At 42.9% G+C, this 16,764-nt stretch overlaps 1 protein-coding gene across 4 annotated transcripts; it reads left to right on the top strand.

Annotated features, from left to right (window-relative positions):
• Positions 1-3: 3 nt before the first annotated feature.
• On the top strand, positions 4-15,100 carry CNBP (CCHC-type zinc finger nucleic acid binding protein). 4 transcript variants are annotated; one of them, XM_003829415.4, is made up of 5 exons: positions 4-248; positions 12,812-12,928; positions 13,045-13,137; positions 13,306-13,504; positions 14,014-15,100. In XM_003829415.4, exons 2-5 carry the CDS (start codon positions 12,826-12,828, stop codon positions 14,129-14,131), a joined length of 513 nt encoding a protein of 170 aa, XP_003829463.1. In that variant the 5' UTR covers positions 4-248; positions 12,812-12,825; the 3' UTR covers positions 14,132-15,100. The 4 variants fall into 4 exon arrangements, with proteins under 4 accessions (XP_003829463.1, XP_003829462.1, XP_024784187.1 ...); XM_003829414.5 differs by having other exon boundaries at positions 21-248; positions 12,812-12,949; XM_024928419.3 differs by having other exon boundaries at positions 53-248; positions 13,303-13,504.
• Positions 15,101-16,764: the final 1,664 nt, after the last annotated feature.

The following is a 16,764-nucleotide window of genomic DNA, read 5'->3' as shown; positions in this document are numbered from 1 at the left end:
CCCGCGCCGCGCTCTAGTGGGCGGCCCTCCCGCGGGCGGCTCTGATTGGACTGCCGAACCCCGCGCGCTGATTGGCCGCGTGGGCGAGGCGGAGGAGAGCCGTGCGCAGCGGCGTATGTGGGGCCGTGTGCAGACCCGCGTGTGGCGCAGGCAAGGACCCTCAAAATAAACAGCCTCTACCTTGCGAGCCGTCTTCCCCAGGCCTGCGTCCGAGTCTCCGCCGCTGCGGGCCCGCTCCGACGCGGAAGGTGAGGGCTGGGGGAGGGGCCCGGCGCTGACGGAGCCGCAGTGCGGGTCGGGTCTGTGGCGGACAGAGAGGGTAGGGAGCGGCGAGGTGGCGATGGCGGCCGCACTTTGGCCTGCGCCGCTGCTGCGTCAGGCGGGAAGCTCGGCTGCTGCCGCCGCCTCGGACCCGGGTTTCTGGCGCACCGCTGTCGGACGACACTTCTGTCCTTTCTTCGTCCTGGAAAGCTGGGTCGCCAAGCATGCGGGTCTTTCGGCGCCACGGCCGCACCCCAGGCCGCAGGCTTAGGGCAGAGGAGGCCCGCCCGTGCGCCCTTGGGGCCGAGGCCCTGACGCTTCGAGGGTCGCGGAATGAGGGACCGAGGGTGGATTTGGCGGGAACTCACTGGAAGGAGTCCGTGTGATGGGGAAAGGCTCCCGGCTGCGGATGAAGGGGGGATGGGGTGGCTATAGTCGTGCGGGCCATGTGCTGGGGTCGTGCGCCTGGCGGGCCATGTGCCAAGGGTTTTGGGGGCCTTAGAAAAGGGTTCTCAGGCCGGGCGCGGTGGCTCACGCCTGTAATCCCAGCACTTTCAGAGTCCCAGGCGGGCGGATCACGAGGTCAGGAGTTCGAGACCAGCCTGACCAATATGGTGAAACCTTGTCTGTACTAAAAAAAAAATTAGCCGGGCATGGTGGCGGGCGCATGTAGTCCCAGCAGCTCGGGAGGCTGGACAGGAGAATCGCGTGAACCCGGGAGGCCGAGGTTGTGGTGAGCCGAGATCGCGCCACTACACTCCAGCATGGGCAAGAGAGAGAGACTCCGTCTTAAAACAACAACAACAACAACAACAAAGGGTTCCTGAAGAAGCCTTTGTGTTTGGAGTGGCGAGACTCTGCTGGAAGACTTGGGAGCCTTTAGAGTTTATACTCCCTATCCTTGATAGTTTTCCGATTCTTGAATTTTTATCGTCATTTAAATACTAAGTTGCTTGTGTTACATTACCATTCCAAAAGGGGCTGATGGGGCTCACATTCCCTGAGTCAACACTATTTAAGTTGCTGGGATCCTTTAAAAGCGCCATTACCAGAAAAAACACGAATTTGTCAAACCTCCAAAACCACAGCAGCGGGCGGTAGTCTGCATCATTTCTTGGATTAATGAAACAGATGTAATTACAAACGAGACACGAAATTCAACTAGCTCCCCTCCATCTAGATTTTTCCATATCGTGAGAACCTGTTTTAGAATGGCATAATGGTCCACATTTGGGTTTAGGTGTTGATTTTATTATGGGTAAGGCTTGTGCTTGTTCCCACATGTTAACCACATGGCCTCAGCCACAGGGCACTTCCAAAGGAAGTGACTGTTTCTGGTCTTGGGGGGTCTTGTAAAAAGAGAACATTGCTCAGTAATCGTCTGTGATTTTAGCTAGTGTGTTTCAGGCATTATTCAGAAGGACTCAGAAGAGGTAAGATAAGCCAAAACTGAATTTGTTTTTTGTCTTTTTCAAAGTGAAGGAGGTCTAATGAATATCCCCATCTTGCTTTTAAGTTACATTTTTAAAAGTAGATTTTTCCCCCTTTCCTATTGTTTGACCCAATTTTGGAGTGAAACGTAACCAGTTACTATTTCCATTCCAATTTAAATTAGCAATTTTATGTTATTTGTTTGCTCAAGCAGTATAACTGGAGTGTAGAGCTTTGAGGGTTTCAAAAAGATAAGAGATGTAGTCCTTATCTCCTGGGCTTCCCCCTCCCCCCTCCTAAATAGTTTTAAATGCTTCTAATGAGTTACTCTGGTTAAGGATAATCAAACACCTGTAAACTGCCAGGATCCTAGGTACATGCTGTTTTTAGTTTGTTGAGCCTGATTCTTGTCTACAAGAGTTCTTTGTGTATTGGAATATAAAAGGAATAATTTATTACATTCCCAAGGGCAGAATTAAAGACTTAAGTTTTTCCGATTTCATCTCTTGATAAGTTTTTCTTTAAAAAAATAACAGTTTGTGTTTTTCTGAGGAACCAAAGGTCCTCTTTTTTTTCATATTGGTAACAGGAGAGGTAATGTATTTCAGATGGTGCAGTCTGTAAAATATTTTGAAAGACCAGGGGTTTTTCTTTTTCTTTTCTTTTTTTTTTTTGAGACGGAGTCTCACTCTGTCGCCCAAGCAGGAGTGCAGTGGCGCGATCTCGGCTCACTGCGACCTCCGCCTCCCGGATTAAGCGATTCTCCTGCCTCAGCCTCCGAAGTAGCTGGGATTACAGGCGCCCGCCGCCACACCCAGCTAGTTTTTGTATTTTAGCACAGACGGGGTTTCACCATGTTGGCCAGGCTGGTCTTGAACTCCTGCCCTTGTGATCCGACTCCCTCGGCCTCTCAAAGTGCTAGGATTACAGGCAGGAGCCACCGCGCCTGGCCAGGTTTTTCTTAAACTGGCATTTGAACATCTGGAACAGGCAGGGAGATGTCTTTTTTAAAGTATAAATGTGTTTTGTTACATGATTTATGACAATTCTACTTGTCTTTTTTTTTTTTTTTTTTTTTTTGAGACAGAGTCTTTCTCTGTCGGCCAGGCTGGAATGCAGTGGCACAGTCTCGGCTCACTGCAGCCTCCATCTCCCGGGCTCAAGCAATTCTCCTGCCTCAGCCTCCCAAGTAGCTGGGATTACAGGCGTGTGCCACCACGCCCGGCTAATTTTTGTATTTTTTGTAGAGACGGGGTTTCACCATGTTGGCCAGGCTGGTCTTGATCTCCTGACCTCAGGTAATTCACCCGCCTCAGCCTCCCAAAGTGGTGGGATTACAGGCCTGAGCCACCGTGCCTTGCCAACAATTCTACTTGTCTTTTAAAGTTCAATAAAAATATGTGGCATGTATATGGGATAGTACCAAACTGGTGCCTAAAAGCAGTGAAACCACCATTGGACTAATTGGAATGATTTGTCTATTGGCTGAAGATTTGACCACAGAGAGATTCTGCTTTTCTTTGCTTGAAGGGATGAAAAATTAAAAAAAAAAAAAAAAAAGATTGGTTCCTTTTTCTCTTCCTAGCCTCCTAAGTAGAGAGCCAGAAGAATGATGCCAAGGCATCCTGGCCTGCTATGTGGAGAACGCTCTTTCCTTACTGTCTCACTTAATAGAACTCCTGTTCTGGCAGTGTCAGATGCTGCAGCAAGCAAGGGAATGCCATTGAGTGATTGCAGTAAGCTATGCAGCATTTCATGTTTAAAACTACTGAGATAATAAAGTGAGAACTTGAGGCCACCAAATTTTAAGATGTAATTAGAAGGATTTTGTTAATTAGGAATATGAGAGTGCTACAGTGATCACCTGGAATGGCTCCATAAATACAAATGAGGTGTTAACTAGTGGAGCAAGTTGCCAGTGTTGTGTTTGGTGAGACTCCTAAGTTCTGCCATGAAGTTAAAGAAAATATCTTTTAAGATTCAAGAAAGCTGTGTGAATGAATTCAAAATTATTATGACTGTAGATCTTTTAAAAAGCTATCAGTATTAGTTTTACTTTGATTTTTATCTAAAGAGAAATACAGAATGAATACAGCATTACAATTCAAATGTGTGTGGCTTTTTTTTCTTAGTTACTAGATATATAGTAGTAATACCTTTATGTAATATTTTGAAGTAGAGATTGAATTGGTATAATTCCCTACCTTAAAAATATTACACAATAGCATTTTTGTCATATATTATGATAGCATTTTTGTGTACTTTACCACTTAACTTTTTTTTTCCTTTTCTTTTTTTTTTTGGAGACAAAGTCTTGCTCTGTCACCCAGGTGGGAGTGCAATGGCAGGATCTCAGCTCACTGCAACCTCTGCCTCCTGGGTTTAAGCCATTCTCCTGCCTCAGCCTCCTGAGTAGCTGGGACTATAGACGTGTGCCACCACACCCGGCTAATTTTTGTTTTTTTACTTTTTTTTGGAGAGTCTCGCTTTGTCACCCACACTGGAGTGCAAATGGCATGATCTCGGCTCACTGCAGCCTCCACCTCCTGGGTTCAAGCGATTCTCTTGCCTCAGTTTCCTGAATAGCTGAGATTATAGGCATGCACCACCACGCCCAGTTAATTTTTGTATATTTAGTAGAGATGGGGTGTCACTATGTTGGCCATGCTGCCGACCTCAAGTGATCTTCCCTCCTCAGCCTCCCAAAGTGCTGGGATTACAGGCATGAGCCACTGTGCCCGGCCTCAATTCTTAACAAAAGCCTTTGCAGAGGATTGAGAGCCAGACTCTTGAAATTCTGATTGTAGTACTTTCTAGCTGTGTGGCTTTGGGTAGGTCACTTGGTGTCAGATTTTTTTATTTATTTTTTTGAGACGGAGTCTCACACTGTCGCCCAGGCAACCTCCACCTCCGAGGTTCATGCCATTCTCCTGCCTCAGCCTCCCGAGTAGCTGGGACTACAGGCGCCTGCCACCATGCCCGGCTAATTTTTTATATTTTTAGTAGAGATGGGGTTTCACCGTGTTAGCCAGGATGGTCTTGATCTCCTGACCTTGTGATCCGCCCGCCTTGGCCTCCCAAAGTGCTGGGATTACAGGCATGAGCCATTGCCCCTGGCCAGTGTCAGATGTTTAGTTTGTCATTAAAATGGAGCAAGAATACGTAACTCGTGAGGTTGTAAGATTATAGATATGTTTACTAATGACTGACTCATAGATATCCAGCTGTTAAAACTCTTCAAGAAGTAATCAGGGCAGGCGGAAATGGATGTAATTAACCAAGGTCAAGCAGTAAGTTCAGGAACCAGGATAAAAATACAGAATTGCTCCCGAGTAAGTACTCTGTTTTCCATTATTCTGGCTGGAATGCAGGTAATACAGAAAGTATATTGCTTCCTTTCATTGCTTTTTTTTTCTTTTTTTTTTCCTTTGAGGTGGAGTTTCGCTCTTGTTGCCCAGGCTGGAGTGCGATGGCGTGATCTCGGCTCACCGCAACCTCTGCCTCCCGGGTTCAAGCAATTCTCCGGCCTCAGCCTCCTGAGTATTTGGAACTACAGGCACGCGCCACCACACCCGGCCAATTTTGTGTTTTTAGTAGAGACGGGATTTCTCCATGTTGGTCAGGCTGGTCCTGAGCTCCCGACCTCCGGTGATCCACCCACCTCTGCCTCCCAAAGTGCTGGGATTACAGGTGTGAGCCAGCACACCCGGCCCCCATAGTTCGTTTTTATTAAAAGAATCTGGGCCATCCTGGCTAACATGGTGAAACCCCCGTCTCTACTAAAAATACAAAAAAAAAGTAGCCAGGCGTCGTGGTGGGCACCTGCAGTCCCAGCTACTCGAGAGGTTGAGGCAGGAGAATGGGGTGAACCTATGTGGTCAAGACTAACAACTAGGGTTCTAATAAATAGAATGTTCATAACTCTGTCCTAGAAAATACATTTAAAATAAAGTAGCAACAGGCAAGTTGGAGATAAAAATGACACTAGCAAAGTAGGGTATGATTCTGGCTATCTTTTATTACTTTATATGGTTTTCTAACACAGCTGTGTTAGAAGGAGGTGGAGCTTGCAGTGAGCCGAGATCGTGCCACTGCACTCCAGCCTGGGCGACAGCAAGACTCCGTCTCAAAAAAAAAAAAAAAAATCTGAAGTGTTTCAGTACCATGTTGGGACAGTAAACTGACTTAACGGAGCATAATAATGTGCATACTTATATACATTCAGAGGGCAAAAGCTCCAGTATGGTCTAAATGCAGTTAAGTGAACAACATGAATGAGTCAGGGATAACCCTGAGCTTGCGAAAAGTAAGCATATATACAAATGTGAATGTGTACAGCTGTGTTAGAAAACCATATAAAGTAATAAAGATAGCCAGAATCATACCCTACTTTGCTAGTGTCATTTTTATCTCCAACTTGCCTGTTGCTACTTTATTTTAAATGTATTTTCTAGGACAGAGTTATGAACATTCTATTTATTAGAACCCTAGTTGTTAGTCTTGACCACATACTGTTAGATTTTAGTAGTTTACTATATTTGTTTTTAGTATCAATAGTATGGTACAAGTACTGACATTAAGGAAGACAAATTAATATACTAACCATTTGTGGTTTCTTCAATTCCAAGATAAGTTCAAAATGTGTAAAATAGTTACACCTCTTAGTTTAGCATACATGGCTCCTCACAGTGAATCTTAAGTCTTGTCAGACCTTATCTTTTTTTTTTTTTTTTTTTGAGACAGAGTCTTGCTCTGTTGCCCAGGCTGGAGTGCAGTGGTGCGATCTTGGCTCACTGCAACCTCTGCCTCCTGGGTTCAAGCAATTCTTGTGCCTCAGCCTCCTGAGTAGCTGGGATTACAGGCATGCACCACCATGTCCAGCTAATTTTTGTATTTTTAGTAGAGACAGGGTTTCACCATGTTGGCCAGCTGGTCTCGAACTCCTGACCTCAGGTGATCCATCTGCCTCGGCCTCCCAAAATGCTGGGATTAGAGGTGTGGGCCACCCCGCCCGGCCCAGACCTCATCTTGACTGTCTTAGTCATTTCTTCTCTTGCCTGACATGCCGTGTGCTCCTACCACCCTTTAAAGTGGTTTGTGTCATAAACATTTGATACACAAAAATTGAAACTTAGGACAAATATCTTGATGTCTGGTGGTTGAAAATGTGAACTGATTTGGAAATCACCGGTGTTTCTCCTCTTAATCTCTTCTCCATTCCATTCAGGAAATAGACTATAAGGTGGGAAACAAGTATAAGCAGTTAGCCTCACTCTAAACCTGCTATGTAATAGACATTGGACTGAGTTCTGTCTACTCTCTGTAAGCAATCCAAGGTAATTGGCGAAAGTGGAAGGAATATGTACTCAGAAGACCAAAACTTTGGTTTTTAAATTGAATATCTATTAAGCACAAGGTAACAATTCTTACCACACATCAGTTTTATTATTTCCCTTTTACAAATAAGACAGAGATGGATAGTCAGATGTTTTTGAGGTAACACAGCAAGTAGTTAAACTGGGTTAAGTGATTAACCCAGGTTGAGTATGGTTCCAAAATCTCTTACAGTGTCAGGCAGGCTACATCAGTGCAGTATACATACAGCAGGTTTCACGAAAAATTTTTTCCAGAGAAAACACAAACCCAAGGAACCTTCAGTAAGTGGTGCCTTATATTAGTGGTTTTTAGCAAAAGGAAGAAACTTAAGTGTTTTCCTGCTGCCTGACAAAAGTGAAAAACAGTATTTTGGTTTTTATTGAAGTTAGCATGTATGTCTTGTAGCTTGCATAAAATAGTACTGAAATCCAATTGATTATGAATTCTTGGACTAATAGAACCTGGATGACAAATTAGAGGTTCTGGCCTGGTTGCTGGCTTTTTTAGTTGTCTTGGGTGTAAATTTCTCAGCCACACGTGGGGATTGTGTTAGATAATCTGAAAAAAATCTAATTTTCATGGTTTTATGATTCAGCAGCTTTCTTCCTTTGATATTTTCTAGTATTTGCTTTATTATAGATTGGAATCCTCAAAATAACATTTACAAGTAGAAGATACTTCTGTTACTGGATTTAAAAAAAAATTACATTGGGAATGTCCTTTGAGTGGTTGGCCCTAATCCCTGTCAGAAGCTGAAAGTTGTGGATCCTAAATTCATCTGGGCAGAATCTTACCTATGATTTCAGAAAGCTGAGAGTTTCAGAGAGTGACTGTAGTCAGTCCTTAGTGAGTACAAAATTGAGAATACATCATTACTTTAAATTAATGGTGCAGTAACTCTTGTGACTGATAGCAATAATTTAGGTGCTTTGTTGTTCGTACTTGATTAGATTGGATTGGGTCAGTTAGTTTCACCAAATTGCTAAAGACACCTGCCCCCCTAGAATTAAAATACCGAGTTACATAATGGCTACTAAAAGGATAACTATATGGGGTGTTCGATGATTCAAAGGTGAATTACTTGGTCTCTACCTTCAAGGAATATGATACAAGGCAATATGGTACTGCCATTAGACAGATATTAACAAAGTGTCTTGGGACTTAATAGGAAGGGTAGTTCCAGGCTGGGAGATGTAGTCAGATTCTTTTATAGAGTTGGCATTTGAGTTGGCCCGTGAAGGTTGGAAAAAGTTGTGACAGGTGGAAAAGGAGCAGGGGAGACCAGGACAGTGCAGTGAAATTCCAGCCAGGAGCAGTCATAGGCAATGAGACAGACTCATGGAGCCATGATTCTCAGCTGTCTTACCTTACCTTAGTTTTCCTAAGGAGTATCATGGAATTCTGTAAAGACCTTTAAACTAAATAATGTTCATATGAGATGAGTGCTAGGATGGGGACCTGCTGCCTAATATAAGTAGTGTGAGTCTAAAACATTGTGGAAAGTGGTTAGTTTAATAATGTTATTAAAGAGACAAGTCTATCACAAGGGACCAGTTACCAGTGAAACTGTAGACCACCTGATTCACTGCGATAGGGTTAGCCAAAGGGAGGAGAGGGCAGATTGCATACACAGTACCTAAGGCCACTCAAAGACCTCTTTTAAAATCACGTGTCATGTTGATGACATTTGGAGGCTATTAATGTTTTTCTTCCCTTTTAAGACTTAGTGTTTTCTTTTCTTTATTAGCATTAATTTACTCTAGTAAACAAAATTATGTGTGACTAAAAATGGCAAAACAGGCTGGGTGCAGTGGCTCACGCCTGTAATCCCAACACTTTGGGAGGCCAAGGCGGGTGGATCACTAGGTCAGGAGATCGAGACCATCCTGGCCAACATGGTGAAACCCCGTCTCTACTAAAATACAAAAAATTACCTGGGCGTGGTGGTGCACGCCTGTAGTCCCAGCTATGTGGGAGGCTGAGGCAGGGGAATCGCTTGAACCCAGGAGGTGAAGGTTGCAGTGAGCCAAGATGGCGCCACCACGCTCCAGCCTGGTGACAGAGCGAGACTGTCTCAAAAAAAAAAAAAAGCAAAACATCTAAAACTTCTGTTATATTCTAGTGTGTAAAGTTCTGCCTTTGCCACTGAGATGCATATCTGTTTTACAGAATAGTTTTTTTTCTTTCTTTCTTTCTTTGAAGACGGAGTCTTGCTCTGTCACCCAGGCTGGAGTGTGGTGGCCCAGTCTCAGCTCACTGCAACCTCCACCTCCCGGGTTCAAGCGATTCTCCTGCCTCAGCCTCTCGAGTAGCTAGGACTACAGGCGCGTTACCACCACGCCTGGGTAATTTTTTCATTTTAGTAGATTTGGGGTTTCACCATGTTGGCCAGGATGGTCTTGATTTCCTGACCTCATGATCTACCTGCCTCCCAAAGTGCTGAGATTACAGGCGTGAGCCACCACGCCTGCCCTAATTTTGTGTTTTTAGTAGAGATGGAGTTTCACTGTGTTGGTCAGGCTGATGTCCAACTCCTGACCTCAGGTGATCCTCCTGCCTTGGCGTCCCAAAGTGCTGGGATTACAGGTGTGAGCCACTGTGCCCATCCTTGTTTTGTATTTTCTAAAAGAGATGTATCTTGTTTAAATATTAAATTATAAGATATTCAGGCCTTGCAGATTGTCTGGATTACACTGTAAAAGTAATCATTTATGTGCAAATAATTCCTTGAGATCAATAGTTAAATGAGCTCAAGCTGATCTGACTAAACTGGAGAAGATACAAAATGAAGATGGGGAGGAAGTGGTGCCATAAGCAGCTTTTTTTCTTTGACCATTTTATATGCCTTTTTTTTTTTTTTTGAGATGGAGTTTCACTCTTGTAACCCAGGTTGGAGTGCAATTGCTTGGCTTGCAACAACCTCCACCTCCCGGGTTCAAGAGATTATCCTGCCTCTGCCTCCTGAGTAGCTGGGATTATAGGCATGAGCCACCAAGCCTGGCTAATTTTGCATTTTTAGTAGAGACGGGGTTTCTCCTTGTTGGTGAGGCTGGTCTCGAACTCCCAACCTCAGGTGAACCATCCTCCTCGGCCTCCCAAAGTGCTGGGATTACAGGTGTGAGCCACCGTGCCCTGCCCGCCATTCGTTTTTTTTTTTTTTTTTTTTTAATTCTGACTCTTCTGTGGTGGAAACTAGCAAATACTTCACATAATTTAGGATGCTAATACTAGTACAGTTAAAAGAATGATTACAAAGCAGATACTATTTCAAATTCTGTAAAAATCTGTTTTTAATATCCTTCACTGGCTGTTTCTTCTGACTAGAAATGTTTTGTACATCTGAAAGCACCAGTAACTCATAGCCAAATAATTTTTTTGGTAATATGTTCATAGGCAAGTGGCAAGAGTTAGTAGAAAGACTTCTCTAAGAATTTATCCTAAATCAGATTACACAGAGTTGGGGTAAGTGAGTATTGTGTTATTTTCTTTTGTATATTTGACAATGGGAACTTTTTGAAACTCAACTTCAGCGTAATTTTAAGTCACTAAATTTGTCCACAAGTTAATGATTAAACAGTTACTGAAAGTGGAGAACCTTGCCATTTTTCGGACTGCGTTTTGGGTCTTTGGCACTGTGGTTAGGTTAGCTAATTCGATTATCCACTCAAGTTTTACTCAGTTGGAAATATGTTTTTCTAGATGATGGTGCCTGTGCTTAGGTTTGAGAGGATATTTAAAATACGACTTTGTGCCATTGTTTGACAATGGAATTAAGGGTAAAAATATTTAGATATGGAAGTGTGAAAATATAGTTGCATTGTTTTCATTCTGTTCCATTCCATTTCATTCTATTTTAAGAATAGCCTCAATTTATTTTTAGATTGTTACATAAGTACAAAATCCATTTGCTTTAGTGGGAGTTTTATTTTTATTTTAAAATGATAACCAATTAAAGGAGTTTATTATGAAATTCTAAGTAGCATTGTTTAAAATGTAAAATTACATTACAGAAACATTTGGAAAGGGGAGAATAAAAGAAAACAAAACACAAATGTTGCCAGTGCTGTAGGTGCTATTATTAGCGCTTTGGTGTAACTCATGGTCGTTTTCCTACTATTTTTATTATACAGTCATCTCTTGGTATCTGTGAAGTGGTTCCACGAACTCCCTCAAATACCAAAATCCTCCTATGCTCAAGTTCCCAATATAAAATAGTGTAGTTACTTGCATTACAACCTTTGCACATCTTCCCATATACTTTAAAATCATCTTTAGATTACTTATAATACCTAACACAATGTAAATGCTGAATAAGTAGTTGTTAACATTGTATTGTTTAGGGAATAATGGCAAGAAAAGTCTGCATGTTCAATACAGATGCAACTTTTTTCCACTGAATATTTTTATTCCAAGGTTGGTTGAAGCCATGGATGCAGAACCCATGGATATAGAGGGCCTACTGTACTTGTACCATCTAGAGATAAGATTTGTATCTTGCATTTGTTTTAACATATCTGTTCTAAGGAATATCTCAGTCACCAGGCAAGTGCTGCGGTATAACTAGGTACTACGTCAGGTGCTAAGTTTAAGAGAGTATTTTCCTTCACTGACTCCTCACTCCGAGAATCCATTTTACAGCTCATTGGTTTGGGTTATTCCAATTTTTTGATGTGAGTAAATAAATGACTTCTATTTGCCCAAAATAAAGCTTATATAGGCCTTATAACCATGCAAATGTGTCCATTAAGTTGGACCTGGAATGAGTGAATGAGTATTACTGCCAGTGTGTGTGTGTGTGTGTGTGTGTGTGTGTGTGTGTGTGTTTGCGTGTTTGTGTGTGTCTGTGTGTTTGTGTGTGTCTGCCTGCCTGCCTGTCTGTCTGCCTGCCTGCCTGCCTGCCTGCCTGCCTGCCTGCCTGCCTGTCTGTCTGTCTGTCTGTCTGTCTCACTTTGTCCCCTAGGCTGGAGGGCAGTGGTATGATCTCGGCTCACTGCAACCTCCACCCCCCGGGTTCAAGCGATTCTTCTGCCTCAGCCTCCTGAGTAGCTGGGATTACAGGCGCATGCCGCCATGCCCGGCTGTTTTTTGTATTTTTAGTAGAGACGGGGTTTCGCCATGTTGGCCAGACTGGTCTCAAACTCCTGACCTCAGATGGTCCACCCGCTTCAGCCTCCCAAAGTGCTAGGATTACAGGCATGAGCCACCGTGCCCAGCCACTACCAATTATTTCTCGTAATGGATTTTCATTGACCCTAACGCTGTAAATTCCATCACTTCTATCAAGGTGTATATTATAATAAGTCTATAATACCCAAGCATGTAGTTGTGTGATTATTTTATTTTTTTGAGACAGAGTCTCAATGTTGCCCAGGCTGGAGTACAGTGGCACCATCTCAGCTCACTGTAAGCTCCGCCTCCTGGGTTCACACCATTCTCCTGCCTCAGCCTCCCAAGTAGCTGGGATTACAGGCGCCCACCACTTCACCTGGCTAATTTTTTGTATTTTTCGTAGAGACGGGGTTTCACCATGTTAGCCAAGATGGTCTCGATCTCATGAGCCACCCACCTCGGCCTCCCAAAGTGCTGGGATTACTGGCGTGAGCCACCATGCCCAGCTATTTTTTTAACCAATATATTAGCTAGCTTTTTTCCCCAGAATAATTTTCCAAAAATACATTTAATAGAGAATAAAAGTTAAAAGAACTTTCAGTGGTTTAATGCTGTTACTTTTAATATTTCAAAGATCTGACTGCAGCCATGAGCAGCAATGAGTGCTTCAAGTGTGGACGATCTGGCCACTGGGCCCGGGAATGTCCTACTGGTGGAGGCCGTGGTCGTGGAATGAGAAGCCGTGGCAGAGGTGGTTTTACCTCGGATAGAGGTATTTTGTCGAATAGAAAAATTTGAAGTACTTCAGTATTTGTTAGTATCAAGACTGGTCTGACTAGCCGAATTCTTTGTTTTTGCTCAAAACAGGTTTCCAGTTTGTTTCCTCATCTCTTCCAGACATCTGTTATCGCTGTGGTGAGTCTGGTCATCTTGCCAAGGATTGTGATCTTCAGGAGGATGGTAAGTATTTAACACTTCCTTTTCATACCCCTCTAGAGCTTGGAGAGGTGAGCACATGCAACTGTGTATAGCATTTCCACCTTTGAGGTTTTGTATTGTATAATTTAAAACGTAACACTTTGTAAAGGTTTTATAGTCTTGGCCTGTTTCTTTTCCTTATTGTTGAAGCCTGCTATAACTGTGGTAGAGGTGGCCACATTGCCAAGGACTGCAAGGAGCCCAAGAGAGAGCGAGAGCAATGCTGCTACAACTGTGGCAAACCAGGCCATCTGGCTCGTGACTGCGACCATGCAGATGAGCAGAAGTGCTATTCTTGTGGAGAATTCGGACACATTCAAAAAGACTGCACCAAAGTGAAGTGCTATAGGTAAGGTGTCAGAATGTTGTTAGAAGAAAACTCATTGCAGAGATTCTTCCAGAGATGAATTAGCTATAAATGGAAGGGCCTTAGTAAATTCAGTGAAACTTAGTTGTGACCAGATAAGACGAATTTTCAGCATATGTAACTGGCAGTCTATCTGTATATAATTCTGTATTCTGCCCTGATATCCTGTGGCTTATGGTACCTGGGCAGTTTTCACAACTGGACTTTTTTAATATATAAAAGTAAGAGTGTTATAATTTGAAACTTCCAGAGACTTTCATAGAAAGCTCTGTAATATACATAAATCTTTTATCATGTAACCAGAAATCTTTGCCTGTTTGTGACATGTAAGTGTATAATTTGATAAATGTTGTTGTGTACATATCTGTGAAACCTTAGGGGTTAATTGCATGAAAACAAAGATCAGGCGTTTTGTTCTGCATGGTGACTGTTGCTTTGGTAGACAGTTTTTTTCTGAGGCCCATTGTGAAAACTTTTAATTTCTTTTTTAGGTGTGGTGAAACTGGTCATGTAGCCATCAACTGCAGCAAGACAAGTGAAGTCAACTGTTACCGCTGTGGCGAGTCAGGGCACCTTGCACGGGAATGCACAATTGAGGCTACAGCCTAATTATTTTCCTTTGTCGCCCCTCCTTTTTCTGATTGATGGTTGTATTATTTTCTCTGAATCCTCTTCACTGGCCAAAGGTTGGCAGATAGAGGCAACTCCCAGGCCAGTGAGCTTTACTTGCCGTGTAAAAGGAGGAAAGGGGTGGAAAAAAACCGACTTTCTGCATTTAACTACAAAAAAAGTTTATGTTTAGTTTGGTAGAGGTGTTATGTATAATGCTTTGTTAAAGAACCCCCTTTCCGTGCCACTGGTGAATAGGGATTGATGAATGGGAAGAGTTGAGTCAGACCAGTAAGCCCGTCCTGGGTTCCTTGAACATGTTCCCATGTAGGAGGTAAAACCAATTCTGGAAGTGTCTATGAACTTCCATAAATAACTTTAATTTTAGTATAATGATGGTCTTGGATTGTCTGACCTCAGTAGCTATTAAATAACATCAAGTAACATCTGTATCAGGCCCTACATAGAACATACAGTTGAGTGGGAGTAAACAAAAAGATAAACATGCGTGTTAATGGCTGTTCGAGAGAAATCGGAATAAAAGCCTAAACAGGAACAACTTCATCACAGTGTTGATGTTGGACACATAGATAGTGATGGCAAAGGTTTAGAACACATTATTTTCAAAGACTAAATCTAAAACCCAGAGTAAACATCAATGCTCAGAGTTAGCATAATTTGGAGCTATTCAGGAATTGCAGAGAAATGCATTTTCACAGAAATCAAGATGTTATTTTTGTATACTATATCACTTAGACAACTGTGTTTCATTTGCTGTAATCAGTTTTTAAAAGTCAGATGGAAAGAGCAACTGAAGTCCTAGAAAATAGAAATGTAATTTTAAACTATTCCAATAAAGCTGGAGGAGGAAGGGGAGTTTGACTAAAGTTCTTTTTGTTTGTTTCAAATTTTCATTAATGTATATAGTGCAAAATACCATATTAAAGAGGGGAATGTGGAGGACTGAAAGCTGACAGTTTGGACTTTTCTTTTTGTACTTAAGTCATGTCTTCAATAATGAAAATTGCTGTTAAAAGGATGTATGGGATTTAGATACTTTTGCAAAGCTATAGAAAATTCACTTTGTAATCTATTATAATAATGCCCTTGAGTTCTGTGTTCAGTCTGAACAGGTTTTTTGGTGGTGGTGGTTTTGTTTTGTTTTGGAGACGGAGTCTCACTCTTGTCGCCCAGGCTGGAGTGCAGTGACGTTATCTTGGCTCACTGCAACCTCCACCTCCCGGGTTCAAGCAATTCTCCTGCCTCAGCCTCCTGAGTAGCTGGGATTACAGGCACCCGCCACCACCCCCCGCTAATTTTTTGTATTTTTATTTTTATTTTATTTATTTATTTATTTTTTTGAGACGGAGTGTCGCTCTGTCGCCCAGGCTGGAGTGTAGTGGTGCGATCTCGGCTCACTGCAAGCTCTGCCTCCTGGGTTCGCACAATTCTCCTGCCTCAGCCTCCTGAGTAGCTGGGGCTACAGGTACCCGCCACCGCGCCCGGCTAATTTTTTTTTTTTGTATTTTTAGTAGAGACGGGGTTTCACGGTGTTAGCCAGGATGGTCTCAATCTCCTGACCTCGTGATCCGCCCGCCTTGGCCTCCCAAAGTGCTGGGATTACAGGCGTGAGCCACCGCGCCTGGCCTATTTTTTGTATTTTTAGTAGAGACTGGGTTTCATCATGTTGGTCGGGCTGGTCTCCAACTCCTGACCTCAGGTGATCCACCTGCCCCGCCCCCCAAAGTGCTAGTGTTACAGGTGCGAGCCACCGTGTCCGGCAGATTCTGAACAGTTTTAATACCATTGCTGTTTTAGTGTTTTGTGTTTTTCCTGAGCCTTTTTTTTTTTTTTTTGAGACAGTCTCGCTCTGTTGCCCAGGCTAGAGTGCAATGGTGCAGTCTCAGCTCACTGCAACCTCCACCCCCCACCCCCACACCCCGTTCAAGTAATTCTCCTGCCTCAGCCTCCCAAATAGCTGGGATTACAGGTGTCCGCCACCACACCCAGCTAATTTTTGTTATTTTTAGTAGAGATGGGGTTTCACTGTGTTGGTCAGGCTGGTCTCCAACTGTTGCCCTCAGGTGAGCCACTGTGCCCCACCTTTTCCTGGGTTTCATAAGGATCTGAAGTGGTGGATTCCTTGTTTTTGCTAGTATCTCATTTAGAGTTGAGATGGACCTTAAAACTCATCTGTTTTAACTCACTTTTTAATAGATGAGTTAAACTTAATTTACTTAAGGATGTACAGTGAGAGCCTGGAACTTCAACCATTATTCACTCCCCATGCCCTGTTTCCCCCCACTTCGAAATTAAATGCAGTTAGCATCATATAGTTCATTTTCCCCCTCCATGCTGCTGTGTGATTCTTGACTTTGGGTATGAGTTTTTCATCCTTCATGCAGGGTTCTGTCAGTTCATGGTATAGTGATTCAGTGTTAAAATGGTGGTGTCTCAGCTGTGCTGTGCACATTCCAACCTTGTCAAATTAATAGTCCTGAGCAAGCAAGAAAAAGAGGTAATAACATACCCATTTCTTTATGAATATAAGCTTATAATATTTTTTCATGTGCTATTTTTACTGAGCAAATTGTATGTCTCACATGTTAACACAATAAATATCTTGACAATTT

The sequence above is a fragment of the Pan paniscus genome, chromosome 2 (genome assembly GCF_029289425.2).
Source record: "Pan paniscus chromosome 2, NHGRI_mPanPan1-v2.0_pri, whole genome shotgun sequence".
Taxonomy (NCBI): Eukaryota; Metazoa; Chordata; class Mammalia; order Primates; family Hominidae; genus Pan; species Pan paniscus.
Note: the sequence above shows the minus strand (reverse complement) of the source record. Positions and strands in the feature narration are given on the sequence as shown.

What these genes read in the sequence shown, in the direction of transcription:
- CNBP (XM_024928418.3), top strand. Translation starts at nt 12,826, where the DNA reads ATGAGCAGCAATGAGTGCTTCAAGTGTGGACGATCTGGCCACTGGGCC. An exon ending in TGGTTTTACCTCGGATAGAG is followed by an intron (nt 12,950 to 13,044) that starts GTATTTTGTCGA and finishes TGCTCAAAACAG; the next exon opens with GTTTCCAGTTTGTTTCCTCA. An exon ending in TTGTGATCTTCAGGAGGATG is followed by an intron (nt 13,138 to 13,302) that starts GTAAGTATTTAA and finishes TCCTTATTGTTG; the next exon opens with AAGCCTGCTATAACTGTGGT.